Genomic DNA, 26,164 nt, shown 5'->3' with positions numbered 1-26,164 from the left:
GTTTTTAAATGCATAAAATCTGAAAAAAATAATAAAGATATCAAAATAAAACAGTTATGTTGAAATATAGTTATCAAAAACTTTACAAAAAAAAAACAGACTAAGAACCTCTAACTTAGAAAACCCTAGGGAAAATAAGCAAGGAAAACTAGTTGGAACAATTAATAGCTTTAGCAAAGTTGAAGGCTACAAAATAAACTCAAAAAACATTAAGTAATATTTCTATATAACAAATTCCAGAAGGCAATAACAGAAAGGGAAATCTCATTTTAAAAAACTACAAAATACATAAAATATTTGGGTATAAATCTACAAAGCATACTCAATACTTGATTTTACTTCACTGATAATACTTGGTAACTGATTCAATTACAAAGTACTCCTTAAAGAAATAAAGGATTTAAATAGAGGAATATTCAGTGCAGCTAGAGGATTATCCAGTGCTCATTTGTGAGCTATCATAATATTATAAAAAATTATTAATACTACTAAAGATAATTGATAGATTTAATTCCATGCCAAACTACCAAAAGGATACTTTTTACAGAGCTAGAAAAAAAACAAATAAAATTCATTGGGAGAAAGGCATAAAATATTAAGAGAAATAATGAAAAAATATGCAGGAGTAAATAGCACTTCTATATCTCTCACTAGATAAAGCAGCAATCATCAAAACCACTTTACAATGTTTTTAAAAACATAAAAGATCAATGAAACATACTATACAAGGGAGAATCAATAATAATGGAACTTAATAACTCAGTGTTCAATAAACTCAAAAATATAAATTACCTAGGAAGTACTCCCTATCTGATAAGAACTTTCAAGAAAAAATTTAAAGCAGTCTGGCAGAAATTAGGCTTAGACCAATATCTTACAACATATTCTACAATAATTCAAAAAGGCTATGTAACCTGAATATTAAAGATCATACTATTAAAAATTTAGGAGAGAAATAATTTGCAGCTATAGCTAGAAGAGGTTAGGTGGTATAATGGAGAGTACAGGACCTGGAGTAAAGAAGACCTGAGTCCAAATCCATGGTCAAACACTTACTAGCTGTGTAATGACCCTGGTCAAGTTCCTTAACCTCTCTCTGCCTCAGTTTCCTCACCTATAAAGCACTACCTTATCTATATAGCACTGTCTCCCTAGGTTGTTAAAGGAAATGGGATATTTGTAAAGTGCTTTGAAAATCTTAAAGTGTTTTATAAATTCTAGCTGGATTAGAAGATATAATCTTAACCTAACAAGGGATATAGACAATCAGAAAAGATAAATAATTTTGATTACGGAAACTAACAAGCTTTTGCACTGAAAAAATTAACATGAGGGGCTAGGAGCAAATAGGCATATTAGTGCCTTATCAGTTAGTCTGTAAATGAACACAATCAATTTTGGAAAGTAACTTGCAAATAAAATGACTAAAAATGTTCATGCCCTTTCCCACACACCTCAAAGTCATCAATAAAAAGAAAGCCCCCATATACACCAAAATATTTACAATAGCACTTTTTGTAGTAGCAAATAACCATTAACAAAGCAGATACTCATCAACTGGGAAATGACTAAATTGTAGTACACGAATTAAAAGGAATATTGCTATGCTAGAGTTATAAATGTGATTAATATAGAAAAGTATGGAAAGCCAATGCTGCAAAATTACAAAAACTAACATTGCCACCAAAAAGAGAAAGCAGACATACCCACCCCACTTCCTTTCCAGAGGTGGGAGGTCCACAGGTGTAGAGTAATACATATATCTCCAGATTGTGCTGATGTATTCATCAGTTTTACTGGGTTTTTTCCTATTTTTTTCTTAAAAAAATTTTTTTTTGTTATATGGAATGGTTTTCTGGGATGGGGGAGGCAAAACTAAGAGAAATTTTGGTGACAGAAAAACAAACTATATCAATAAAAACTCATTTTACATCATAACTAGCTGTTACTTTCTTTTTTAAAAAAGCTCATTTTAAAAGAAAAACAAAAAAGATCAAGAAGGGAAGAAGTCAGCTGGGATAGAATATTTTTTGTTAAATATCTCATAAGGGCTTGATATGCAAGATATATAGACAACTAACAAATACATAAAAATCCATCATTCTCTAATAGGTAAGTGGTCAAAAGATATGCAGTCTTCACATGAAGATTTGCAGATTTCAACAACATGAGAGAATGTTCAAAAATCACTAATGATCAAAACAACCTTGGGTTTTACCTCTTACCCAACGAACTGGTAAAGATGAACAAAATGAGACTAGGGCAGGGTTGTGGAAAGACAGGCACACTAATGTATTGCTGGTGGGGCTGTGAATTAGTAAAACTCTTTTTAAAAAAATGCTTCCTACAACCTAGACATTCAATGCTAGGCATATGCTCCCCCAAACTGATAGTAACAAAAAGAAAGGCTCTATGTACAGCAAAATAAAGCAGTACTCCTTATGGTAGCATACAACTGGAAACAAAATAGATTCCCACTGAATAAGGAATGGCTCAAAAAATTGTGGTTTGTAAATGTAATGGAGTGTTACTCTGCTGTAAGAAATGAAAAATACAAATACTGAAAATCAAGGAAAGATTTATGTTAACTAATATAAAATGAAGAAAGCAGAGCCTAGTTAAAAATATACCTGATGATAATACAAAAAGAACATGAACCACAAAAACAATTAAAAATGAATGTTGCAAATTTGTAAAGAACAACCTTGACCACACACATAAAAAAATGAGAAGACACTTGTCTGCTTCTTTGAAGAGGTAGAGGGGGGGTCCACAGGTATGGAAGTCAGATTTGTGGGATGAAGTGTACTGATTAGTTTTGCAAATTTTTTTTCTCTTCATCTTTCCCGCCTTTAAATTCTTTGTTAAAAGGGATAGTTCTGGGTGCAGCTAGGTGGTGCAGTGGATAGAGCTCTGGCCTTGGAGTCAGGAGGACCTGAGTTCAAATCTGGTCACAAATACTTGATACTTACTAGCTGTGTGACTCTGGGCAAGTCACTTAACCCCGTTGCCTACCCCCCCCCAAAAAAAAGGGATGGTTCTTTGGGAATGGTATTGGGTGAGATACAGTATAGGGAAAAACCCAGGGATGTCAAGAAAAATTACTTTCAAAGTTTTTAATTTAAAAAATTTCAAACATTAAAACATGGCCACCAAAATCTTACTGGCACTAGTCTTTTTCTTTAGAATAAAACACAATCCAGCCAAATACTAAATGATTAGAATCTAGCAAAGTTGCAGAGTGATGGAAAAGACCCAGGAAGAGCCTGGGGCAGGTGGATGATTTAAATCCAAGAGATTTGAGCAGTAGTGGTGCTAAAGCCAATTGGGCATCCACACTAATTCCTGAATCAATATGAGCAGCTGGGGAAGGGCTGGGTGGGTGTAGTCACAAGGCAGTCTAAGGAAGGGCAAACCAGACCTGGTAAGAAACAGAGGTCAGAGATTCCAGACTAATCAGCAATGGAAGCAGGCCCATGAGTGGCCATTGTATTTCCTGCCTCAGGGAGATAGGAAAACCCAGTCTCAAAATAAGAAAAAATCCAACTAAAGGGTTTTAGACCTCAAGGCGTTCTATGATCTTAAACTAGGTTTGCTGGACACTTTTTACAGATGAATTTGTTTTTCCTTTAATGAAAAGTCTTGGGAAAGAAAGTTAAAATCTTAGGAGCAAGAAGAGGTGGTATCTTCCTAGCTACTGATGATTGAAGGCAAATGCTTCAGAAAGGAGAGAAAAAGCACATTTGGGAAGAAAACAGCTAGTGGTTAAGAACATAGTATCTAAAAATGGAATGTAGATTTGTAGCCAAAAGCTTATGACATGGGAAGGACAGGCTTTTGGCCAAAGATAGACTATGTCTAAAAAGAGCTGGTGATTCTAAAATATACAGAGAATTAACAAATTTATAAGAATACAAATCATTCCCCAATTGATAAATGGTCAAAAGATATGAACAGGCAGTTCTCAAATGAAGAAATTAAAGCCATCTATAGTCATATGAAAAAATGCTCTAAATCAGTATTGATTAGAGAAATCCAAATCAAAACAACTCTGAGGTAACACATCACACCTATCAGATTGGCCAACATGACAGAAAAGGAAAATAATAAATGTTGGAGAAGATGTGGGAAAATCGGAACACTAATGCATTGTTGGAGGAGTTGTGAAATAATCCAACCATTTTGGAGAGCAATTTGGAACCATGCCCAAAGGGCTACAAAAGTGTGCATACCCTTTGACCTAGCAATAGCACTTCTAGGGCTATATCCCAAAAAGATCATCAAGATGGGAAAAGGATCCATATGTACAAAAATATTTACAGCAGCTCTTTCTGTGGTGGCAAAGAATTGGAAATTGAGGGAATGGCCATCAATTGGGGAATGGCTAAACAAGTTGTGGTATACGAATGTAATGGAATACTATTGTTCTATAAGAAATGATAAGCAGGCAGACTTCAGAGAAAAACCTAGAAAGACTTGTATGGTCTGATGATGCTGAGTGAAGTGAGCAGAACCAGGAGAACGTTGTACACAGTAACAGCCACACTGTGCAATGACTAATGTTGATAGACTTAGCCCTTCTCAGCTATGCAAGGATCTAAGACATCTCCAAAGGTCTCATGATAGAAAATGAGTTTGAATGCAGATTGAAGCATGCTATTTGTTCTTTTTTTTTCCCTTCGCTTTGTTTTGTTTTCTCTTTCTTGTGGTTCCTCCTATTGGTTCTAATTCTTCCTTACAACATCACTAATGTGAAAATATGTTTAATAGGAATCTATATGTATAGCCTGTGTCAGATTGCGCACCTTCTTGGGGAGGAAAATTTAAAACTCAAAAGCCTATGGAAGTGATTGTTGATAAATTCAAATAAATTAATAAAATTTTTTAAAAAGCCAGGTTCAAAAAATAAAAGAGCTGGTAAGACTCTACTTGCCTGGAGTCTTAGAAACCAAATCAAAAGGTCTTTAATAAACTGAAAAGTAAGATAAAGGAAGAAAATTACCCATATATATCAATCAAGCAAGATACCATGGAGAGCAGCTACAATGTAGGAAGAATGATAGTAGAGACTGCCACAATCTCCCATGAAAGAAATTCCAAGAAAGCATAGGGCAACAAAACATATGCAAAAAGGAGTTACTAAAGCAAGGATGCAAATTTGAGTAAAAATGGGTAACACTGATGTTCAGTGGGATGGGTCTTATGACTGGAATATGATTCTGGAAGGCTATAACTTATCCAACAGCAAGTGAACAGGAAAAAGGGTAGAGAAAGGCAAAGAACAGCACTGGGATAATAAGGTATACTCATGTTAAGAAACCCAGGAGGGAGATGTGGAAAGTGTAGTAAAGGTGACTTAGATGACATTCAACCTTAAGCCAGAAGCAGAATTGACTGTCATTAGAGTACACTACATACCACCAGGCTATGAGTCTGATATGGAAGCATGACACAGTAATAATGAGGGGGTAGTGGTGGGGGGGGGGGAGGGTTTGGTAGTAATTAGCCAGACATCTAGAGTACTCCGACAAAGGCAGAGTAGCTAAATAATTTGCCTTTATGATTTCATCCTTCTGTTTTGAAGGTGAAGTGATGTAGTGGATAGTGTGAAAAATTTGGGGGCAGCTAGGTGGATAGAGCAGGAGGACCCGAGTTCAAATATGGCCTCAGACACTTACTTAGCTGTATGACTTTGGGCAAAGGACAACCCCAATTACCTTCAAAAACCAAAAACAAACCAAAAACAAACAAAAAAGAGTGAAAAATTTTGGAGTCAGGAAGAACTGAGTTTGAATCTTACCTCTGATAGTTATGTAACTCTGTGAGGTAGGTAGGCACCAAAGTGAATAGAGTGTAGGGCCTGAAGTCAGGGAGACTCATCTTCCAAAGTTCAAATCTGTCCTCAGACACTATGTGACCCTAGGCAAGTCATTTAACCCTGTTTGCCTCAGTTTCTCATTTGTAAAATGAGCTAGAGAAAGAAATGGCAAACCACTCCAGGATTTCTGCCAAGAAACCCCTAAATGGGGTCATAAAGATTTGGACATGACTGAAATGACTGAACAAGAATATATAAAGCCTGTGCTAATCACTCAACCTTTTTCAGCCTCAGTTTCCTCTTCTGTAAACTGAGGGGGCTGGGCTTAGTAAGAAATGGGTCAGTAGGGTCATAGTTTTAGAACTGGAAAAGACCTTAGAGATGCTAAGTAGAAGCAAGTAGAAGCAGTAGAAGCAAGAACAGGTAACAGAAACTGTATATAAAAGTGTGGAAGTTCCTGGAAGAAATGTTAGGAGCACTTAAAATTCAAGATGAACTGAAGTAGTTCAATTCAGTTCAAAAAGCATTTAAGCATCTACAATCCGACAGGCACTGTGCTAAGAGCACTGGGAATACAAGTAATAAAAAGAAACAATCCCTGCCCTCAAGGAGCTTACAATTTAATAGAGGACAACCACACACAAAAAGTAAAAAGGGAAAGGGTGGGGAGAAGGGATAGTGAAGGGCATTACTTGTTCCATGGAGCTGAAACCAAGCAGAGCTGCAGATGGAAAGTGGAGTGAGCTTGAAAATCAAAACCCTGCTTCTGTATAAGGTAAAACTTTGGAAGTTTAATGCTCAGTCCTCCAGACCTCCAATCAAGGAGGCTGAAAAGAGTCCAATCCTTTATAGGGGGCAGAAATTGGACTTTGCTAACTCCACTCTCCATCAACTGCTCTACTTGGCTTCAGCTACCCAGAACAAGATGCCCCTTCCAAGATAAACCAGATCCTTGCTAATCTCATCACCATACAGCTAACTGAGCCTTCCCAACAACTTCTTCAATCTCTTCTCTCTAGATTATGATAATTTTTTGGTTGGTGGGGGTAGCTAAAAGTACTTATGTTTCACAATGTGAACGGAAAGCCATTGGAGGAACTTTACATTAAAGTTCTAATGGGCAAAAGGTGTTGAGGGCTAGATTAGAATTCTTAAAAAACAGGAACTCTAATGTGATCCTGGGCAGACTATCTCCTCCCTTTGGTCTTTTTTCTTCATCTGAAAAATGAGAATGGCAGAGTGCTGTTGTTGTCTAAAGTGTTCTTCAGCTGAAAATTCTAGGAGCTCCTGTGTACCATACTTATCTTTATATCCTCATCTTGTATGTAGTGGACAGCTAAATGATGTTGACCGAAAGGAACTAAAAAAAATGCTTCCCTATTTCTACCTGGAGTTTACCTAACACTAAAGTAACATAAGTATAAGCATGGATAGTCTGAAAAAATACTAAAACAAAATCAAAGACACAAAATCCCTCAGGAAATCAAGTCTTATGCCTTTGAAATGAACTCATTTGGCCACTTGGCCTAGATGAGGAAGCCATGAATTCCTTCGAGGTAAGAAATTGAGGCCCAGGGAGGTTGCGCAACTGCCAAAGACTCGGCTCTGTGCTAAGCCCGCGGGGGCAAGAAGACAAAAACAAAAACAAACAAAAAAAAAACCAACCGAGCCTTAGCTCGCCCTCAGGAGGCTTGCGCTCCGGCCAGCGCAAGGTAGTAAGTGGCACAGCCAGGACCCCGCGTCTCCAGAGAGGCCATCTAGATCCCTCCCCAGGGCAGAGCCCTGGAGGAGGGGAAGCTGCGCCCCTTGCACAATCGCATCAAACCAAACAACGGCGCGTGCTTCCCGGAGTGGCCAAGGAGCCGCCAGCGGAGGCCGCTCCACCCAGTGCAGCTGCCGGTCGATCTGCGTCACCCGCTCTGGGCCCCGGGCTCCCCACCTGTAGGCGCCGGAGCCCAAGCCAAACTCACCTAGCAGATCGGCCGGGCCGACGCGGCGGGCGGCATCCACAGGCCGTTAACTGTAACACCCGCCGCGGGGTCCGCGCGGGGCGCGCAGCGAGGGCTCCCGCAAGGGCCGGCTGGGACGGCGGCTGCGGCGGGAAGTCTCTCCGCCGACCTCAGCTGGAGGGAGCCGAGCCTGGCCGATTCCGGGGGACCCAAGGCGGAACAGGGCTGGGGCTGCGCGGCTCCCTTTTTGAGGATATACCGGCTGCAGCTTCCCCGTCAGCTAGTCCACCTGTTCCTTCCTTCGGCCCGGCCTCTCCGGCCCGCCCCCACGTGCGCGATTAGGCCGGCGCCTCCAAGCTGCTGCGACAGCCGCACACTCCCCACTCCCTCCCGAGCTGGTGGCTCTCCTAGCTCCGCCCCCGCCGGGACAGCTCGGGACGCCCCGCCCCTTCTCTTGGCCACGCCCCTTAACGTATCTCCGCGGCCGCACCTCCTCTCTTTCCCCAAGTCCCCCACTGCTGGACTTCCGGCGCCTCGCGGGAGGGGCCTTGCGGGAGTTACCGCGCGCGCTCGGCTCAGCCGCTTAACTCTCACTCCAATCCCCATGTAAGCTCAGCAGAGGGGAGTGTGGAAGAAGGCGGGCCTTCACCCAGGGGGCGGGGGGAGAACCAGGAGAGGCCAGCGTGGAAGTGGAGAGTTAACAGTTCTCAAGGATCTGAAGCGAGTCGAACTGTTACACAACAAAACCTTTATTTTCAACTTACGATGGAAAGAAACTGTACTTGCTCTAATCCGGTGATTGATGTCTCCTCCAGGTGTATAGCCCAAAGACACCGCAGCCTTCTAAGCTTTCAAGTTTCAGCAAACGACCTGCCTCCTTCAGGGAGCCTTTTCGGGGCCTCCTTAATCTTAATGGCTTCTCTCTGAAATTATCTCCAGTTGATCCAGTCTATATCTTGTTTGTGCATAGTTGTTTGCATGTTCTCACCCTCATTAGACTTTGAGTTCCTTTTGAGCTTGGACACTTTTCACATATCTGTTAAAATGCTTGATCAAAAGTACTCATGTATTCATTCATTATCTTTCCCTCTAATCCGCCAACCTCCCCACTACTGTAGAGGGCAACACCATCCTCACAGTCCTTCATGCTCACAAACTAGAAATCACCCTGAGCTCTGCATTATCTCATAACGCACCCCCCCATAGCCAATCTGTTTCCAAGGCCTGTAGATTTCCCTTCACAACATTTCCCCAATATGCCTCTTCTCTCTTCTGACACTGCTAACACTCTAGTGCAGGCTCTCATCACCTCACATCTGACTGCTGCAATAGCCTTCTGGTGGGTCTTGTCTCAAGTCTCTATGCACTCCAATCCATCTTCCATTTCGCCACCAAAGAGATTTCCCAAAAGTACTAGTCTGATCATCACACACCCTTGCCCTGCCCCTCACCGGCCCTCACTATAAACTGCACTTATTTTGTAATACTTCCAAGGATCATATGCAAAATCCTGTTTGATGTTCAAAGCCCACATAATTTAGCTCCCTCCAACCTTTCCAGTCTTATTTCTTACTCCACGACCAGTACTCTTCCAACGAATGACTCTGGCCTCACTTGATCTTTCCATTTCTGGCATTTTTTCAGACTGTTCTTCATGCTCTCCCAACTCCACTCCAACTATTGAGCTTTTTAGTTTCCTTTAAGTTCCAACTAAAATCTCTTCTTTTACTGGAAGCCTTCCCTAGACTATTAAGTCCAGTGCTTTCCCTCTGTTAATTAATTCCTATTTTTCCTATATATAGCTTGCTTTGTATACATTTGGCTGCATATTGTCTCCCTCATTAGATTGTATGCTCTTGAGAACAAGGGCTGTTTTTGCCTCTTTCTGTATCCCCGCTGCTTAGTTTGCTCTGTGCCTGGCACGTAATAGGCATCTAATAAGTGTGCCTACTAGGTAGCAATGCTAATTGACTACCATTGGTTATATATGAAAATATTGCTGCTCTTTTTATAGTAGAAAAAATTGGAAACTAAGGGGGTATGCATTAATTGGGGGAATTGCTTAACAAATTATAGTATATGAATGTAATGGAATGTGATTACACCATAAGATGACTAAAGGATAAAGTCAGACAAACCTGGGAAGACTTGTATGTAACTTACTTATGACATACTTGTGAAGTAAGCAGAACCAGAACAATTTATACTATAACGATAACGTAAAGAAAGGTAACTTTGAAAGATAAAAGGACTTTGAATAATGTAGTGATGAACCCATATATTTGGAAGACTGACAATGACAGTAATGTACTTAGGATATAGAATAAGACATATCAGACTGTCAATACTGGACTTTGTTTTAACTATGAATTATTTCTTACAAAGTGTTTTTCCCCCAATGGGAAAGTATGATGGATAGAAAAGGAGACAGGAATAGCATTTGTTGTTCAGTCATGACTGACTCTTTGTGAGGTGATTTGGGTTTTCTTGGCAAAGATACTGCAATGGTTTGCTATTTCATTCCTTCTCTACTTTATTTTACAGATGAGGAAACTGAGGTAAACAGGGTTAAATCATTTGCCAAGGATGTCACAGCTAATAAATGTCTGAGGACTGATTTGAACTTAGATCCCCTTGATTCCAGGCCCAAAACTCTATCCATTGTGCCCCTAACTGCTCTAGGAGTGGCCTAGTAAAACAAACAAAAACAAAAGGAAAGGAAGTAAAAGGTTCATTGAAGCAGCTATTTTTTTAAACTGTAACACAGAAGGCCAGAAAGAAATACAGACCTCTCTCCCCACTCCCATGTACATTTTCAGCTTTCCTGATTTAAAATGTAAGCTTTTTGAGGGCAGCAAGGACTATTTTGCATTTAAACACTTAATATATACTTATTGACTTGATATGTTGAATTATTACATATATTTAAAAGAAAAGCAGGAAGAAATACTATTTCATGCACAATCCTCTGTTATGCTATGTATATGAAAATATTCATTTGTTAATTTCAGAATAAAAAGATCACATTAAAAAAAGCCTGAATTGCAATGAAGTCATACACATGGATTCAAACACTATCACCAATACAAGACAGAAATTCATCTGAAAAATATCTAGGGGTTTTGAATAGACTAGAGTATCAAACATGAGACAATAGTGTGACATAGTAGCCAAGAATGCAATGAAAGATGCCAGGAGAGAAGGAAGAGAAGAGAAGCATTTCTCAAGGCTTTCCTGAAATAGTGATTAGGGGAGGCAGTCACCCATTGGGAGGCATAGGGAGAAGGGGGTAGGGAAAGCTAAGAATGGAAGCTTCTCCTTAGTTTGTGGTATAACATGGCTAGACTTGTGCCTTTGGAATATTATTTTGGCAGCTGAGTGGAGTAGAGAAGGGAGAGACTAGAAACAAGGAGACCAAGTAGATTATCCCATAGTTTAAGCAAGAAGATAAATAGGGTGGTGGCATGTGAATGGAGAGAAGGGAACAGATACTAGAGATGTTGTTCAGTAAAATTGATAGGACTTGGCAACTGATTGAATGTTGGGGAGATGGAAGAGTGATAAGTTGTGATAATTTAAAGAATGATGGTGCCTTCAACAGAAATAGTTAAGTGTGAAAAGGGCAGATTTAGAGGGGATGATAATAAATTCAATTTTTGATAAATAATTTGAAGTGGTAACTTCAAATTGCTGTTTGTCATTTGTGAAGCAGAGCTACAAAGTTAGCCTCACTCTCTCTTCCCGAGTTGTTGAAGTCCAGTGGCAAGACAAAAGTTTGGTAACCAGCTGTATAGCCTGGGAAGCAGCACGTGACCTTGGCATCTTCAATGTCTGACCAAACTCTAAGTACTTCACAGCACCTGCTTCAGCTGCCTTGATGGCCATTGGAACAAATTGTTCTCCTCTGGCCATTCCTCCGGGGGAAGTCTTCACATGCTCTGGGCAGACATTCTTCTAACTCACAGGTTTGAGGCCTGTCAGTTACCTTCAACTTGGTTTAGCCCATCTGCCAAGATGGTTTACTAGGGTGTGGCTTTCAAGTATGCTATAGCTTCTTGGAATCACAGGTGAGAATTGAGTGAATGAGGTAGATACCAAAGATTGACAAGCAGCCCTAAAAAGAGCTTGGCAAGTCCTTACACCAGAGGTGCTAGACTTCCTGAACATCCCATACAGTAGATATATCTAGATATCTAATTAAAGCTATCTAACCATATGAAGTTGTAGTTCCTCTCAAGGCTGCTCTGCTGACTCTTTTCCGCAGGACTTTTCTCTACCATGACTTTCCACTTTCTCTACCAGGCCCCCTTACTGCATACCTCTTATCCCTTTTCAGCTCCTTTTTTATTGTCTTCCCTCATTAAAATGTAAGCAAGGACTACCTTTCTTGAATGACTATTTGATAGTTGGTGATGGGGCACTTGAATGCTGGGGACTGATGAAGCCTGGATATACAGATTTGGGAGTATCAAACATGACACTTGAACACACAGTAGCAGATGAGAACAGAAAAAGCTCAGAACAGAGTCCTGGAGGACAACCATACTGATGGTGTAGAGAACTTGGATAGTGACCCTGCAAAGAAGACTGAAAAAAAGGAGTCTGAGAGAAGTTGGAGAACCAAGAAAGATCAGTGTCATGGAAATCAAGAGGAGTATAAATTTCCTTTTTTTAGTTTTCATTAAATATATCTTGAATTCCTCTAGGCCATCCTTTTTCCAGATAAAGGTCTCTCTTTGGCTTGATCAAAAGATTAAGACCTAAGAAATACCAGACTAGGTCCTATCAGTGGCCTATACAATAGTTTATCCTTTATCTGATAGAGATACCAAGAACTTTGTAGAAGGGTATGGTGAATGTCAAACTAAAAAAATCAGAGATGTACTCTAAATGTCTCTACTTTGCCTTATGTCTTTTTGGATTTGTAAGTTTATCTAAAGTTTTTTTCTGGCTTTTCTTTTTTTTGTTTTTTAAAGCTTGCATGACTCTACAATAAGGCGTTTTAGGAGTTACTTCCCTTCCTCTCATCTTTTCATTCTGGGATTTGGTGGAAAAGTCGTTTTTCCTACCCATACCTTCCAAGATTTTATAGGTATCTATTTTATTACCTTCTTGGATAGTTAATACTACACACAATTCCACAAAAAAGATTTTTGTCCTTGCCTCCCAATAATAAATTATGAATAAGCCAACGTGCAAACAATTTTATTTTCTTGATAAGCTTAGCGTTGAAAGGCTGTTACATGGTTGAGAAACCCAGGATTAAGTTTTACCAGAGAAACTTACTACTGTGTGGCTTCAGAGTGGTCGGTTAACTTCTGAGACTTTACAAACTCAAGTTTTAAAAGTACTGAGGACAAAAAAAGGTTAAGATCTTCGAAGTTGCTACATAGCACACCTACGAAATCACAGTTCCTTGACACCTGCCAGGAATTGCGGCATTTCGAATTTCTGGTTCAAATCTATACCAAAACATGGGAACTGAATTCTTGCTTTGGAGACAGTAAATTGGAGGGGGGACAGGAGAAACAGGACAGAGAAGGGATGCAAACAGTACGCCCTCTTTGTACGCTTATTTGCAAAAGCCTTCGAGAATGTTTAGAAAGTTAGTTTTTAAAGCTAATTAATGACTGCCCCAAATAAGAAGTACTAGGAACATTAACCTCCGTGGGAGATATCAGCGTATCACTTCGCCGCTGCCGCTGAGCCTGCCGGAAGTGCGTGTGGACGTCCTTACGCTCCACCCTCCGGATGAAGGTTTCATATCCGGATTGTTATTGAGGACTCATTCCTCCTTTCGTTCTTCTCCGGGCGGAGCGCATGCGCGACGATTCCCTTCCAACTACCACCTTCCCCTGTCCCAGCAGCCGCCGCCGCTGCCGCCAAGGAGTCGGGAAGTTCAAAATGGCCGCCGTGGAGTCTCAGCCGCCGCGGGAAGCGCCTGAGTAAGTGATAATTCTCGGTGGCGTAACGGCGGGAAGGCCAGGGCCCAGGAGGAGAAGCAGAGAGCTGATATGGATGAACTGCATGGGGGGGAAGGGAAGTTGAGGCCTAAGAGCGAGAACCAAACTTTGCCTCTCTTTTTCTGTTATGCTGTGGGGAGAGGAGGACGCAGTGTCAGCGACAGGAGGACGGCGGTGAGTTGGCGGGCCGCTCGCGAGCCTCGCTCTGCAGCCCTCTTGCTCCGGCCGTGGCTGTTAGAGCCCGAGGCGACTGCGGCCTGACGCGCGTCGTTGCCCCGGGAGGCGCAGGCGCGAGCGGCCTCTACAGGTCCGGTGCGCGTGGCCGGCGCCTGCGTCGCCCCTCCCAGGAGCCCCTCCGGAAGCGGGCTGGGGAGCTCGCTGCTGTGGCCTCGCGCTGGGACGGGGTTCCAGGAGCCGATGTGTGGCTGTTTCCATGTGCACCCTGCCCTGCTTTTGTCACCCTATCCCCGTGTAATGAGATTTAGGATCAGGGAGGGGAGGGCAGCGCAGGCACTTTTTGATCGCTCAGTTTAAAACTTAAATCACAGACTATTTTTTTGGCAGATGGCAGCGGGGAGGAAGACCACCCAACTCCTTGTGCCACCCAGTACGTTTCCCCGCATTTATTGGCATTCTGATCACCAGCAATTAAACTTAAGGTAGCAAGATAGTGGTACCTTACCGTTTCAACGCCTCGAAGTTTGACTCTGTATTGTACCCTTTGTAAGAATGGGAGGAGGAAGCAGTTAATCTAGTAAAAATGAGGGTTGTCCGCAATAGTTGAAAAGCTAATGTACTTAGTAACTTAAGAAATAAAGATACAAAAAAAAGTATTGCTATGCTGTGCAAATATGTTTTTTGTCCATCGACTAAAAATAGTTTGTGATTCACACCCCTCAAAAGCTGCAAATAAGGTGTATAACTGCCTTGGGTGGGGGGATGTAGTTGGTATCATTGACATTTGTAAGTTGGAGACGAAAGTTTTTCAGCTGGAAGGAATGAAACTGAAGTTGCCTTTGTACATCAGTACCCCAGTTCTGAGTCCCTAAAAGTAAGCTTTTACTTTTCCCAGCTATAATATTAAACAGTTTATAGTTAGCAGTCTTTTAAAACTGTCTCTAATCTAACACAGGAAATCAGATTTCCAAGTTGATGCCAAACATATTTAACTTGTGGCACAACTGGAACTAGAAGAATGCTTTGGGCTAGGAGAAGTTTATTTTTCTCTTAACCAGTCCAAAAGCTTGCAATCAACTAATTAAGGAAATGGATACTGAAAAAGTTTTGCAACTACTGTGTGATAACTGAATTGTTTTTGAGGGGTTCAGATTTCTGTTTGAATCATTCAGCAATTATTTGAAAACCAGTTAAGCATTTATTAAGTGCTTAACTCTGAGGAGTACAAAGAAAGTTCAACACAGTTCTTGCCCTCAAGGAGCTCTCATTCTAAAGTGTATTATGTATTTACAGTACCTAAATAACTAGGTACATACAAGTTATGTAGAGACTAGATAGATGGAAGGTAATCTGGACTGAGGAAAGCCACTTGGCATGAGAGAGTGTTTTCCAGGCATGGGGAATTAATTAGTGCAAAGAAACCAAGTACTGTGGGAGGTACTGTAAAGAGTAATAGGGGCAATATAAAGATAAATAAGTTTTGTTCTTGCCCTCTAGGACCTTAATATAAAGTAAAAGTAGGGCAAAAGCCTATGCCATACTTTGAGTTCCTTAAACATTTCAGGGGAAAATTTTTACCTGGTGAACCAACAGATATTTAAAGTATCTCATTTAGTCTTAATATTAAGTAGTAGTATAGTATGTAATAAAATCTGAGGGCTGCACATGTGTCAGCAGGATTTGAACTCCAGGTCTTCTGACTCAGACAAACTTTCTGTGCAATAAATTCTTATAGAGAATTACTTTCCTCAAAATAGAATCCAAGATGCAAATGTAAAAGAGGATGTTATTCTTAATTTTAGAAGAAGCTATGGATAAATTGACAGTATTTAATATTTTGATGGTCTTTCAGCTTTCCTATAGACTTTTCATACATTCTGGTGTCTTGAGATCTCATATCGTAGCATCTTACTAATTTTCCCACTGCCTGATTATTTTCTTCTCTGCTTCTGTTTTGGAAATAATGTCCTAAGTATTCCTGCATTTTAATGGTCCTTAGGTTTGGAACAGTAACATCGTGAATATTTATTATTGAGTAGTTTGAAAACTGTTCACCCAACTACAATTTTAAATGTCGACAAATAATCTTGTTTAAATTTAGTAAAACATTTATTAAACATTTGTGTGCAGAGAACGCTTTATTAAACATAAAGGGAGATAAAAAGATCCAAGGCCCCCTGCTGTCTTGGAATTTACAGAATAATAAGGTGATTGGGCACACAGCAATAAGTAGGATATTTAATTAGGTCATAAAAGATCAAAACAATGTTGCATAGGTGCCCAAAGAGATGGAAGCAAAGGTTGTATAAAAGGTCTCAGTAGAAAAGAAGGGAGTTCGAGAAAAACCTCCTGAAGGAGAATATCTGGGTTACGCTTTAAAACAGGAGTTCTTAACCTGGGGATCCATGATCTTGTTTTTGTTTGTTTGAAAAATATTTTGATAATTGTATTTCAATTTAATTGATTGCCTTAATAATCCTATATATTTTATACATTCTAAAGCATTCTGAGAAGTGGAACATGACATTAAAAATGATTTAAAAGCCCTGCTTTAGATGGATGGACAGAAGTTCAGGTAGAGAGGATGAAGAGAGTATTCTAGGCATAGAAAACACAGTAAGGCATGGAAACGAGAAAGTTAAATAGTCAAGTTTATGTGGATCATACAATATGAAGGGTTGATTAATATGAGGTAATTCTAAAAAACTAGTTAGCCCCAGATTGTGTGTTGAATGACAAGCTAAGGAAGTTGAACCTTTGAGATTAATCAGTGGGAGTCAAGGAAAGATCTGGGACAGAGAACTTGCATGACCTTCTTCTGCATAATGTTTGACAGCAGTATGAAGGATGTTTTGAGTGATGGAGAATTGAAAGCTAATTAGATACAGGAACTCCTGTTAGAGGCTACTTTCATAGTCATTCACTATGAGAACATTGTGAACGTAGTTGTGGAAATTTAGGGAAGGGGATGAATGTGAGAAAGATTTTAAGTGTAGAATTAACTCTTCCTTACTTCTCATGTTCAAAGGTAATTAAACCCTGGAAGGCTGAGTGAATATTTATGCCCTTGATCGGAATGGATTTGGGAGGAAAATTAAGTTTAGTTTTAAGATGTTGTAACTTGAATGTCCTAGTGGAGAGGTATAAGATACATAGTTGAAAGTGTACTTATGCTTAGAAGACAGTTCAAGTGGAGAGGACAGATTTGAAAATTGCCTAAAAGCAATAGTTGAAGCCCTGGGAGTAAAGTTTTGAAGGGAATCCAAAATAACTTATCTGAAGGATCCAAGTGATTAATTAAATTATCTGAAGAAAGAGAAAGTGAAGAACATACTTTGGAGGAATATTTAAAAGGTGTCTGGAAGAGAACTAGGCACTAGAAAGTGAAGGAAATTGAAGCATCTGTTTGAGAAATAGGAGAGCATTGTATTTGATGGCAAGGGAAAAGAGAAGTGTCAAATACTAGAGAGTCTGAGGAGAATAAAGACTGGGTTTGGTGATGAGGAAAATTATTCATAACCAAGAAGTTTGGCCATGAAGGGGAAGTCTTCAGAATTTGGGAAACTTGAGCATATTTATGGACAGATGGAGAAAAACCCATGAAGAAGTAGAAGATTGAAGCCAGAAAAGAGCTAGCTATATCTCTTTATATGAGCTTTACCTCTTTTTCTTCTGAGCTTGATACCTGTATTTTTTTTAAAGTTTTATTGGTCCTTTGGTTTTTTACACACTGATTTTGCTTGTACAATAAGACCACCTTTCCTTTAGGAATTGAACACTCTTTTGTAACAATGAAAAAAAAAAGTTTAGAAAAACAACTGGTTAGAGTAACCACATCAGGCAAACTTAGCAACATTATGCTCTTTCCAAGTGTCTCCCTTGAACATCAATCAGTCCTTAATCACTGAACATCTCTATCTGTATGTCCTATTTTCATCTCCAATTTAGCATATCCAAAATGAAACTCATTTCCCTCTCCCAGCTTCTCTAAAGTTTCATTTAAAATTTTTTTTCACTGTTATTTAATCATCAGCAAATACATAATTCAATATACCAAAAAAAAAACCAAGCAGCTTACCTAAGAAACATTGAATCTTGATTGTGTGTGTGGTTTTTTTTTTAAAGAAGTATATATTACGTATATGTGTAAACATTCTGTATTTCAGTTTAACAGGGTGGTAATAAACCTGCTCTACTTGTTTCTTTCCTCTTAGAAGCTTTTTTTGTTTTCTCTGCTTTTAATAATGTTTCTGTTAATTACACTTTTGGGGAGTATATTTATCACAACTCTGACCTAGCACCTCCCACACACCCCTCAATTAGAAGCCCTTATTTGTGACACATGTACATAATTTAGCAGAACAAACCAACATATTGGCCATGTACAAGAATGCATCTTTCATTCTGCATCTTGACTCAGTTACCTATATTTGCCCTTGTCTTATATGATATTACCTGGATATCTCAGCTATAACAAAAACCAGATCAGGAGGCAACAAATGCAAAACTCACTGTCCAAGATAAAATATCTGGGTTTTTTTTTAAATATCAAACACTAAAGCAATTTGATAACTACAGAAATAATGGATTTTTTTGTAGCTGAATTGAACCTTACCAACCATTTAGTCCAACCCCTTGATTTTATAGTGGCTTAATTAGTGACAGCCTGAATTCAGCCATCCCAATCCAGTGTTGAAACTTTTCACCATCACCATACAAACTTAGGAGGCTAGATAGGAATATGGCCTGGCTTACTAGCACTGAAGAAACAAATCTCCTTTGACTTATCAGTGGCAACCTAGAACTGATTTTTCAGCCAGTACAGGCCCTTTGTAGTTTATACAGACTTCTGCATTCCTGACACTTCCAGAAAAACTAGGACCACCTGAAGGTTCTAAGTACAGGCAAGGCATCCCCATGCCAGGAAAGGAAAGGAAATCCCTTTGTTGCTGTGATGTGATTGAGGGCTGTTATGATCTAGATGCAGCATGGATCATTCTAAGTTGAAGTAGATACTGCTTTACTAGGACTAAGATTTATAAACAAGCTTAATTTCTGTTCCTTGCCTCTTACTAGGACAAGGGTTTGTGGTTTTTTTTTTTATTTTTTTGGCTAGGCAGTGGGGTTAAGTAGACTTGCCCAGGGTCACACAGCTAGTAAGTGTTATGTGTCTGAGGCCGAATTTGAACTCAGGTCCTCCTGAATCCAAGGCCAGTGCTGTATATACTGCGCCACCTAGCTGCCCCTTAGGACAAGGTTTAAGAGGCATCAGCAATACTGTGCAAAATTAAAAATTTGTCTATTAACAAAGCCAGACAGCCAGTTAAGCTATATTAAATACAGGGGGGTAATTTTGCTTTAGGTCCTTTTTGTCAGGGAGAAAGGCATAATTTTTGTCCCTTGATGATGCTTATTCACTGGAAAAATTCCTGATTCCTCACCAATATGTCAAACTCAAAATATACAGAAGTAAGCTTCTCTCTTAAAATCTTGCTCTTTCTGATAACTGGAGCAGTGACCCACAGTTGGTGATAGGGGATGAAGTCAAGCTATAGGTAGAGAATTAGTTTGAGCTAAGAGTAGGTTTACTCCCTTTTCTGAAACAAGAAAAGAGAGAAGAACGAATGGTGATGCCTACAGGTTTTGAGTAGTAGAAAGAAGGAAATTGAAGAAACTTTCTTTCAAAGATCTCAGTCTTTCAGTTATAGAGGAAGCTAAGTCAACTGCTAAAACTAAGCTTGAAGAGAGAAAAATCCAAAGGGAATAAAAACAGGTGTCCTTAAGAGTAAAATAGGATTTCTAAGGAGCTTAGAGGGCAAAGGTAAAGTGAATTGTCAATTTTACTAGCTCTTAAAACAACTTTACAGAAAAAAAAGGGTCATTTGATTGGATCTGGATAGTCTAGGAAGGTGGCTACTTTTGACAGTATTTTCAAGATTTTTCACATTTGTTCTTATTGTGCAAATTTTGTCTATGAATTTGGGCTTCCATGACTAGACTAAGCAAATGGTCTTACAATGAAAATACAAAATCAAATAGTGTTTTCTGAGAGAGAAAACAAAATCTGTGTAGAGTTAGATTCAGACTGTAATAGAGAAGAACACAGATGGCTTAATATGTTTATTTAAAAAGAATCCTTCCACTGAAGTCCTACTCTGCAGTGTCATGATACTCAGGTAACAGATTCTTCTCTCTCCCCTCCCCCACTCCTCAAGGTCTGTTACTGTTAACAGAGCACAAGCTTTGGCTGGTTCTACCAAGCTGAAGATATTTCAAGTATAGTCCCAGCAAGAGATTGTCACCGTAGGAACAATGTAGCCTAGGGGTGGGGAACCTGTGGCCTGGAGGCCACATGTACCCCTCTAGGTCCTCAAGTGAGGCCCTTTGACTGAATTCAAATTTCAGAACAAATTCTGTGAAGTTTGGATTCAGTTAGAGGGCTACATGTGCCTCGAGGCTGCAGGTTCCCCACCTCTAAAGCCCCTGGTTGCTGCCACCTCTTGACTTTTCACCTTACAAATACCATCTCCATAGAGTTGTTACCTATTATTTGTTTCAGTGGAGTTGTTATCTTTATTTCTGTGGATGGAGTGTCTGCATGGATAATATCTTTGAAATATTGAAATAACTATGAGCTGTAGAGTTATCTAGAACAAACAGATTAATTATATTACTATTTTAAACACATTAGCCTTATAGAATGTTAGTCTTGGAGGGGAACTTAAAGAGATAATCTTAGTTCCTTAGTGAGGAATCTTGATAACATTCCTAAAAAATGTTTATCCAGCCTCTGCCTGAATACCTACCTTGATGACAGTGTGGGAGATAGCATATTTTCTTTCTTTCTTTTTTTTTTTAAACAGCTAGTTAAGCTGGCTAGAAAGTTCTTCCTTAGATTAAGATGAAATCTGCTTCACTTCTGCCTGTTTGTGTTAGTTCTGCCCTTTTGGTCGGTACAAAAGTTTGTTCTCTCTTCCACATGACAGCTCTTGAAATATTTTTTGTCACTGTCCCTATTGAAACAGGGCATCCAGAATTGAACACAACACTTGTCTGACCAGTGCACGATACAGTGAATTATTGTCATCCATATATGGACACTGTATTTCAGTTAATATGGCATAAATTACATTAAAATGCTTCTAGGTCTTTTTTTGGATAAATTTTTCTTAACATGGAGAGGATTTTTTAATCAGAAAAAAATATTCAACTCAACAGATAGTGCTGAAATAAATAAAATAGTCCTTGCCCTTATGGAACTTGTGGTATAAGAAAGGGCTCAGACAGATAACTATCTATGTCTTTGCATGATATGTAATTATATACCTTGCTAAATATTTTTATCCTTATTAAATTTCATTTTGTTTGGTCTTAGAGTTATAGCACTATGAGATCTTCTTGAATCTTGATTTACTGAATGTTTTAGCTGCCCCTTCTACCTTTGTGTTCATGGCAGATTGAAAATCCTAACTACATTGATAAAGTGTTGAACCATATAGAGCCCTGTCATGCCACAGGAGACATCCTTCTAAGATTAACATCAGGCCATTGAGCTATAATACACGTTGGTTATGATTGTTCAACCAGTTACACATCTGTTTAATTAAATGTACTATAATCCAGTCCACATAGCTTCGTTTTGTTTATAAAGATGTCCTGAGTTTTCTGAATACCCTATTGAAATCAGGATACATTCTCCGAGTAGCATTTTTCTGATTTATTGTTAGTCTAGTAATCCTATCCAAAAATTGATGGTTTGTTTATAATGTTATGTATGGGCTTGGTGAATCTGTTCTCACCCTAGATTAATGTTCATGACCTTAATAAACTGTTAAAAACAGTCTCAGTGGTTTGTAGTTTTACTCATTTTGAAGATTAGGATAACATTTGTTTATTTCTATTCTCCTGGCATCTCCTTAGTTCTTTAAGATTTTTCTTTTCCTCCCCCTCTCCCTGCTAATTAATTAAGAGTTTATTTCAATAGCAGCATAATGTTTCCCAGCTATCCTCCTTATATTTATCAAGGACCACAAATCTCTGTCCTTTGCGGCATGAAGACTTTTCATCTGAAGAGAGCCTGTATTGTTTTCTGTGGCAAGACAATTAAAGAAAAAATAAGAATGTTCTCCTGTTCCCAGTAAGAGCTGATAGCACCATAAACCTACATAAGGTTGGAGGGAGACTTGCTTACAAGAAAAGGTTCCTATAACTAGGGCATTAACTAGGAATATTTTCACTTATGGCAAAAAACAGCTCACAACAGAGACAGTAAGTGAAAGAGCAGGGATTTGAATCAAAGTCCTCTGAATTCAAATCTAGGTCTTAATACTATTGGCATACTACATTGCCTTATACCTTACTCTGGTGAATCCTAATTTCACTTGTCATCCTAGAGGGCTCCATCCTCGCCTCCTGTTAGATACTGCTCTTTCACTTAAATCCAGTTCACTTTCATATCACCTACCTGATGTCATGGTCCTTTTCAAGAATGAAGGACAAACAGCAGCAACAGATTACTGCTAGAAAAGAAACAATTGGGAGCTACAATCCATCTCACCTGCATCATCTGAATAGTTTGTTATGATAGCAGAGGGTAGGAGAATGGTAGCAAGATACCAATTCTTGTGTTTCCTTTCTATCAGGCAACTTTTAAGAACTCACATTACCCAGGCCAAAGAGGCAAACATATATCAGCATTTGCTATGAACCAACCATATGCTTCTACAGGAAATCTTGATAATTACTGCTGTCCTGGATGTTTTCTTTAAAAAGTTCATTCTCAGTTTTCAAGTCTACAAGGCAGCCATTAAAGGCTGGGATGGGAGTTGTAGGATAAGGGGGAGGTATCTTTCCCCTTCACACAAGCACATCTGTTTCACCCTCTCCAGGAAGGTAGAAGGGGAGAGGTGATAGTTTTTCGTGATTTTCTTTTTGAAAGGGACTGATTTGTGGTAACATTTGCAATCCTCCTTAATCTCAAATATAATTCATTTGTGCCTAGAACTTTATATGTAGCAGCTGTATGGCACAGGGGATAGAGCACTGGGCCTGGAGTCAGGAAGACCTGATTTGAGATTCGGCCTCAGATGCTTCTAGCTATGTAATCCCTGGGAAAGTCATCTAACATCCCTATGCCTCTAGTTTTCTCAAGTGTAAAATGGAGATACTAATAGCTCCTACCTCCTAGGTTTGTTGTGGGGATTAAATGAGATAATATTTGTAAAGCACTTAGCATACTTTAAAGTGCTATATAAATGCTAGCATTATAATGTTCTGAGAAAAGTGCTAAATCATTAATACTTTGGTTTGATGGTATCTCTTAGTGCTTTTCAAATATGTAATATCTAGAAATTATTTTTAAAATGAGTCATTTTGTATAATTACATGATAGAATTTTTAAGCTTTTTATTTTATATTTATAGGATGGAAGATGCAGATAATTCTGAAAAGAGCATAAATGAAGAAAATGGAGAAGTGTCAGAGGAGGACCAGTCTCAAAATAAGCACAGTCGACACAAAAAAAAGAAGCACAAACATAGAAACAAACACAAGAAACATAAACATTCTTCAGAAGATGACAAGGACAAAAAACATAAACATAAGCATAAACATAAGAAACATAAACGAAAAGAGGTTATTGATGCCTCTGACAAAGAAGGTGCATCTCCAGCAAAAAGAACTAAAATTGATGACTTAGCTTTGCTGGAAGACTTGGAGAAACAAAGAGCTTTGATTAAAGCTGAACTTGATAATGAGTTAATGGAAGGAAAAGTTCAGTCTGGGATGGGACTAATATTGCAGGGGTATGAGTCAGGCTCTGAAGAAGAGGGAGAGATACACGAGAAGGCAAGAAATGGGAATAGATCAACTGCTAGGTCATCAAACACTAAGGGGAAACTTGAACTTGTAGACAATAAAAATAGTTCAAAGAAACGAAGCAAAAGCAGATCAAAAGAACGGACTAGACATAGATCTGATAAAAAGAAAAGCAAGGGAAGTGTTGAAGGAGTTAAAGAAAAAACAACCAGAAGTAAGTCTAAAGAAAGAAAAAAGTCCAAAAGTCCATCTAAAAGAAGCAAATCTCAAGATCAAGCAAGAAAATCAAAATCGCCAGCACTTAAAAGGCGATCTCAGGAGAAAATTGGAAAGGCCAAATCCCCTATTGAGGATAAGATTAAATTAGAAGATAAAAGTAAATCAAAAGATCGAAAGAAATCCCCGATTATAAATGAAAGCAAAAGTCGTGATCGTGGAAAAAAATCCAAATCTCCCATAGAACTAAGAAGCAAATCCAAAGACAGAAGGTCACGATCCAAAGATAGAAAATCCAAACGATCTGAGACTGATAAAGAAAAGAAGCCAATTAAATCTCCCTCTAAAGATGCTTCCTCTGGGAAAGAAAATAGGTCCCCAAGTAGAAGACCAGGTCGTAGTCCTAAAGGAAAAAGTTTATCTCCAAAACAGCGTGATAAATCAAGACGAAGTAGGTCCCCACTACTTAATGATCGGAGATCCAAGCAAAGTAAATCACCATCTAGAACTCTGTCTCCTGGTAGAAGAGCAAAGAGTCGATCAGTGGAAAGAAAACGGAGAGAACCAGAAAGGAGAAGGCTTTCTTCTCCAAGGTAATTTCATTAACATTTTTAAGCTCAGTCCTTTTAATAAATTTACCAGTATTTAAAATTTGCCTTTTTAAATAATTTTAGTTAATACTTTAGACTACATGTTAAAGGATTAAGTGTAAACTGTCAGATTTATATAGTAAATGAATATTCATTTTTTAACAGGAATGGAAATGGGTTAAGTAATGAAACTGCTGACCATGAGATTGCTGTTGGCTAGCTTTACACTTTGAAATATTGTTGATTTAGACCTATGTTCAATTTAGTAAGTCTCTTTTTAATATAGAAAATTAACTTGTTTTCAGAAGCCAGTATAAGCCTAGTTATAAAAAGATTAATGAATTATGGGGGAAAGTTTTGTAATCTGGAGAAACTTTTCTTTATTCTACCATATAGAAAGATGTTTAAGATAAGTTACATTCTAACTTGAAAGTATGCCTTCCTGTTTGCAATGTGGGGAAGTATGTAAATGATTGGTTAGCCTTAGGTTGTTATTTGGGATCATAAGATCATAGATTTGTAGCTGGAAAGGACCTTGGAGGTCATCTAATCCTACCCTCTTGTACAGATAAGGAAGCTGAGGCCAAGGCAAGTTGTGACTTGCCTAGGAGTCACACAGGTAGTAAATGGCATAGCCAGAATTTGAACCCAGAATTTGACTCCAAAACTTTCAAGCTTTTCACTGTGTCATTCTACCTCTGAAAATCTTGAGGATTACTACATCTGGACCCAGATCTTAGTTTCCACAGCTATATAAAGAGGCTTCTGAGAACCTCTTCTAGCTTTTAATCAATGGTCCCTTGATTCTAAGCTTGATCTCCTACATCATTTCAAGGGTAAATGCAGTCTTTTTGTTGTAACCTTAGTATTTACAGCCCCTATTCTGTATTGAAGTCTTCCCAGTTGTAATCTCTTTGACATGGTAATGCATAGAGTAGGACTTCAATGGAAAAATACATTTAGAGTATTTCTAAAGGATAAGATTATTATACTAGGACTTTAGTGGAAGAATATTTTTATACTATTTCTAAAAGTATTCTGCTTAGTATTTTTAAAAGAAGATTTTTAGAAGGTCAGTACATCAGGGAATCTGTCAGTGAAGCCTAACTGTTCTGGAGATTAATATAGAAAGACAGCATGGTCTAGAGCAGGGGTGGGGAACCTGGGGCCTTCAAAGAACAAACCTGAACTTCATATCCAAATTTCATGTGAAGTTTGGATGCAAAGGGCCACAATTGAGGACCTAGAGTTCCTCATCCTGTCTAAAGGAGAGAATGCTGGAATTAGGAAAATCTGTCCACATTCCATCTGTCTTAGCACAGGCAAGGCATTTAAACTCTTTTGACCTCAGTTCCTCATCTATCAAATGAGGGGTTTGGAGTAGATGGCTTCTAAGAACCTTTGAAGCTCTAAATCTGTCATCTTATGACTGAGACTCAGAAAGGTTGTAACTTGCCCATACCAAGACAGCTAGTAAATGGCAGAACCAAATTCAAACCCAGATCTTCTTGATTGCAAAGTTCAGCATTTTGCTGTTCCATGTTCCCTCTTGAGGAGAGTCAGTGGTGCAGTGGAAAGAATACTTAATCTGGAGGGACCTTTGTTCTCCTCTCCTGCTCATTCTGCCACCTTCTA

At 39.0% G+C, this 26,164-nt stretch overlaps 2 protein-coding genes across 7 annotated transcripts in view; one reads left to right on the top strand and one right to left on the bottom strand.

The window, feature by feature from the left end:
* Positions 1-8,174, bottom strand: part of LOC110199116 (uncharacterized) — a 56,003-nt gene extending 47,829 nt beyond the window's left edge. For both annotated transcript variants that reach the window (XR_013486276.1, XM_020973818.2), the window contains exon 1: positions 7,789-8,174. The gene's annotated coding sequence lies outside the window, so the exon portion shown is untranslated. The remainder of the gene's footprint in view (positions 1-7,788) is intronic.
* Positions 8,175-13,546: 5,372 nt separating this feature from the next.
* PRP4K (pre-mRNA processing factor kinase PRP4K) overlaps positions 13,547-26,164 on the top strand; it is a 48,626-nt gene continuing 36,008 nt past the window's right edge. For all 5 annotated transcript variants that reach the window (XR_013486275.1, XR_002321921.2, XR_002321922.2 and 2 more), the window contains exons 1-2: positions 13,547-13,712; positions 23,330-24,532. Coding sequence is in view for 2 of the 5 variants with exons in the window: in XM_020973806.2 (XP_020829465.1) it covers positions 13,588-13,712; positions 23,330-24,532 (1,328 nt within the window). In the remaining 3 variants the exon portion in view is untranslated. The remainder of the gene's footprint in view (positions 13,713-23,329; positions 24,533-26,164) is intronic.

Source organism: Phascolarctos cinereus, unplaced genomic scaffold (genome assembly GCF_003287225.1).
Source record: "Phascolarctos cinereus isolate Bilbo 61053 unplaced genomic scaffold, phaCin_HiC Scaffold_4;HRSCAF=312, whole genome shotgun sequence".
NCBI lineage: Eukaryota > Metazoa > Chordata > Mammalia > Diprotodontia > Phascolarctidae > Phascolarctos > Phascolarctos cinereus.
The sequence above is the reverse complement of the archived record's forward strand: the minus strand, read 5'-3'. Positions and strand labels throughout refer to the sequence as shown.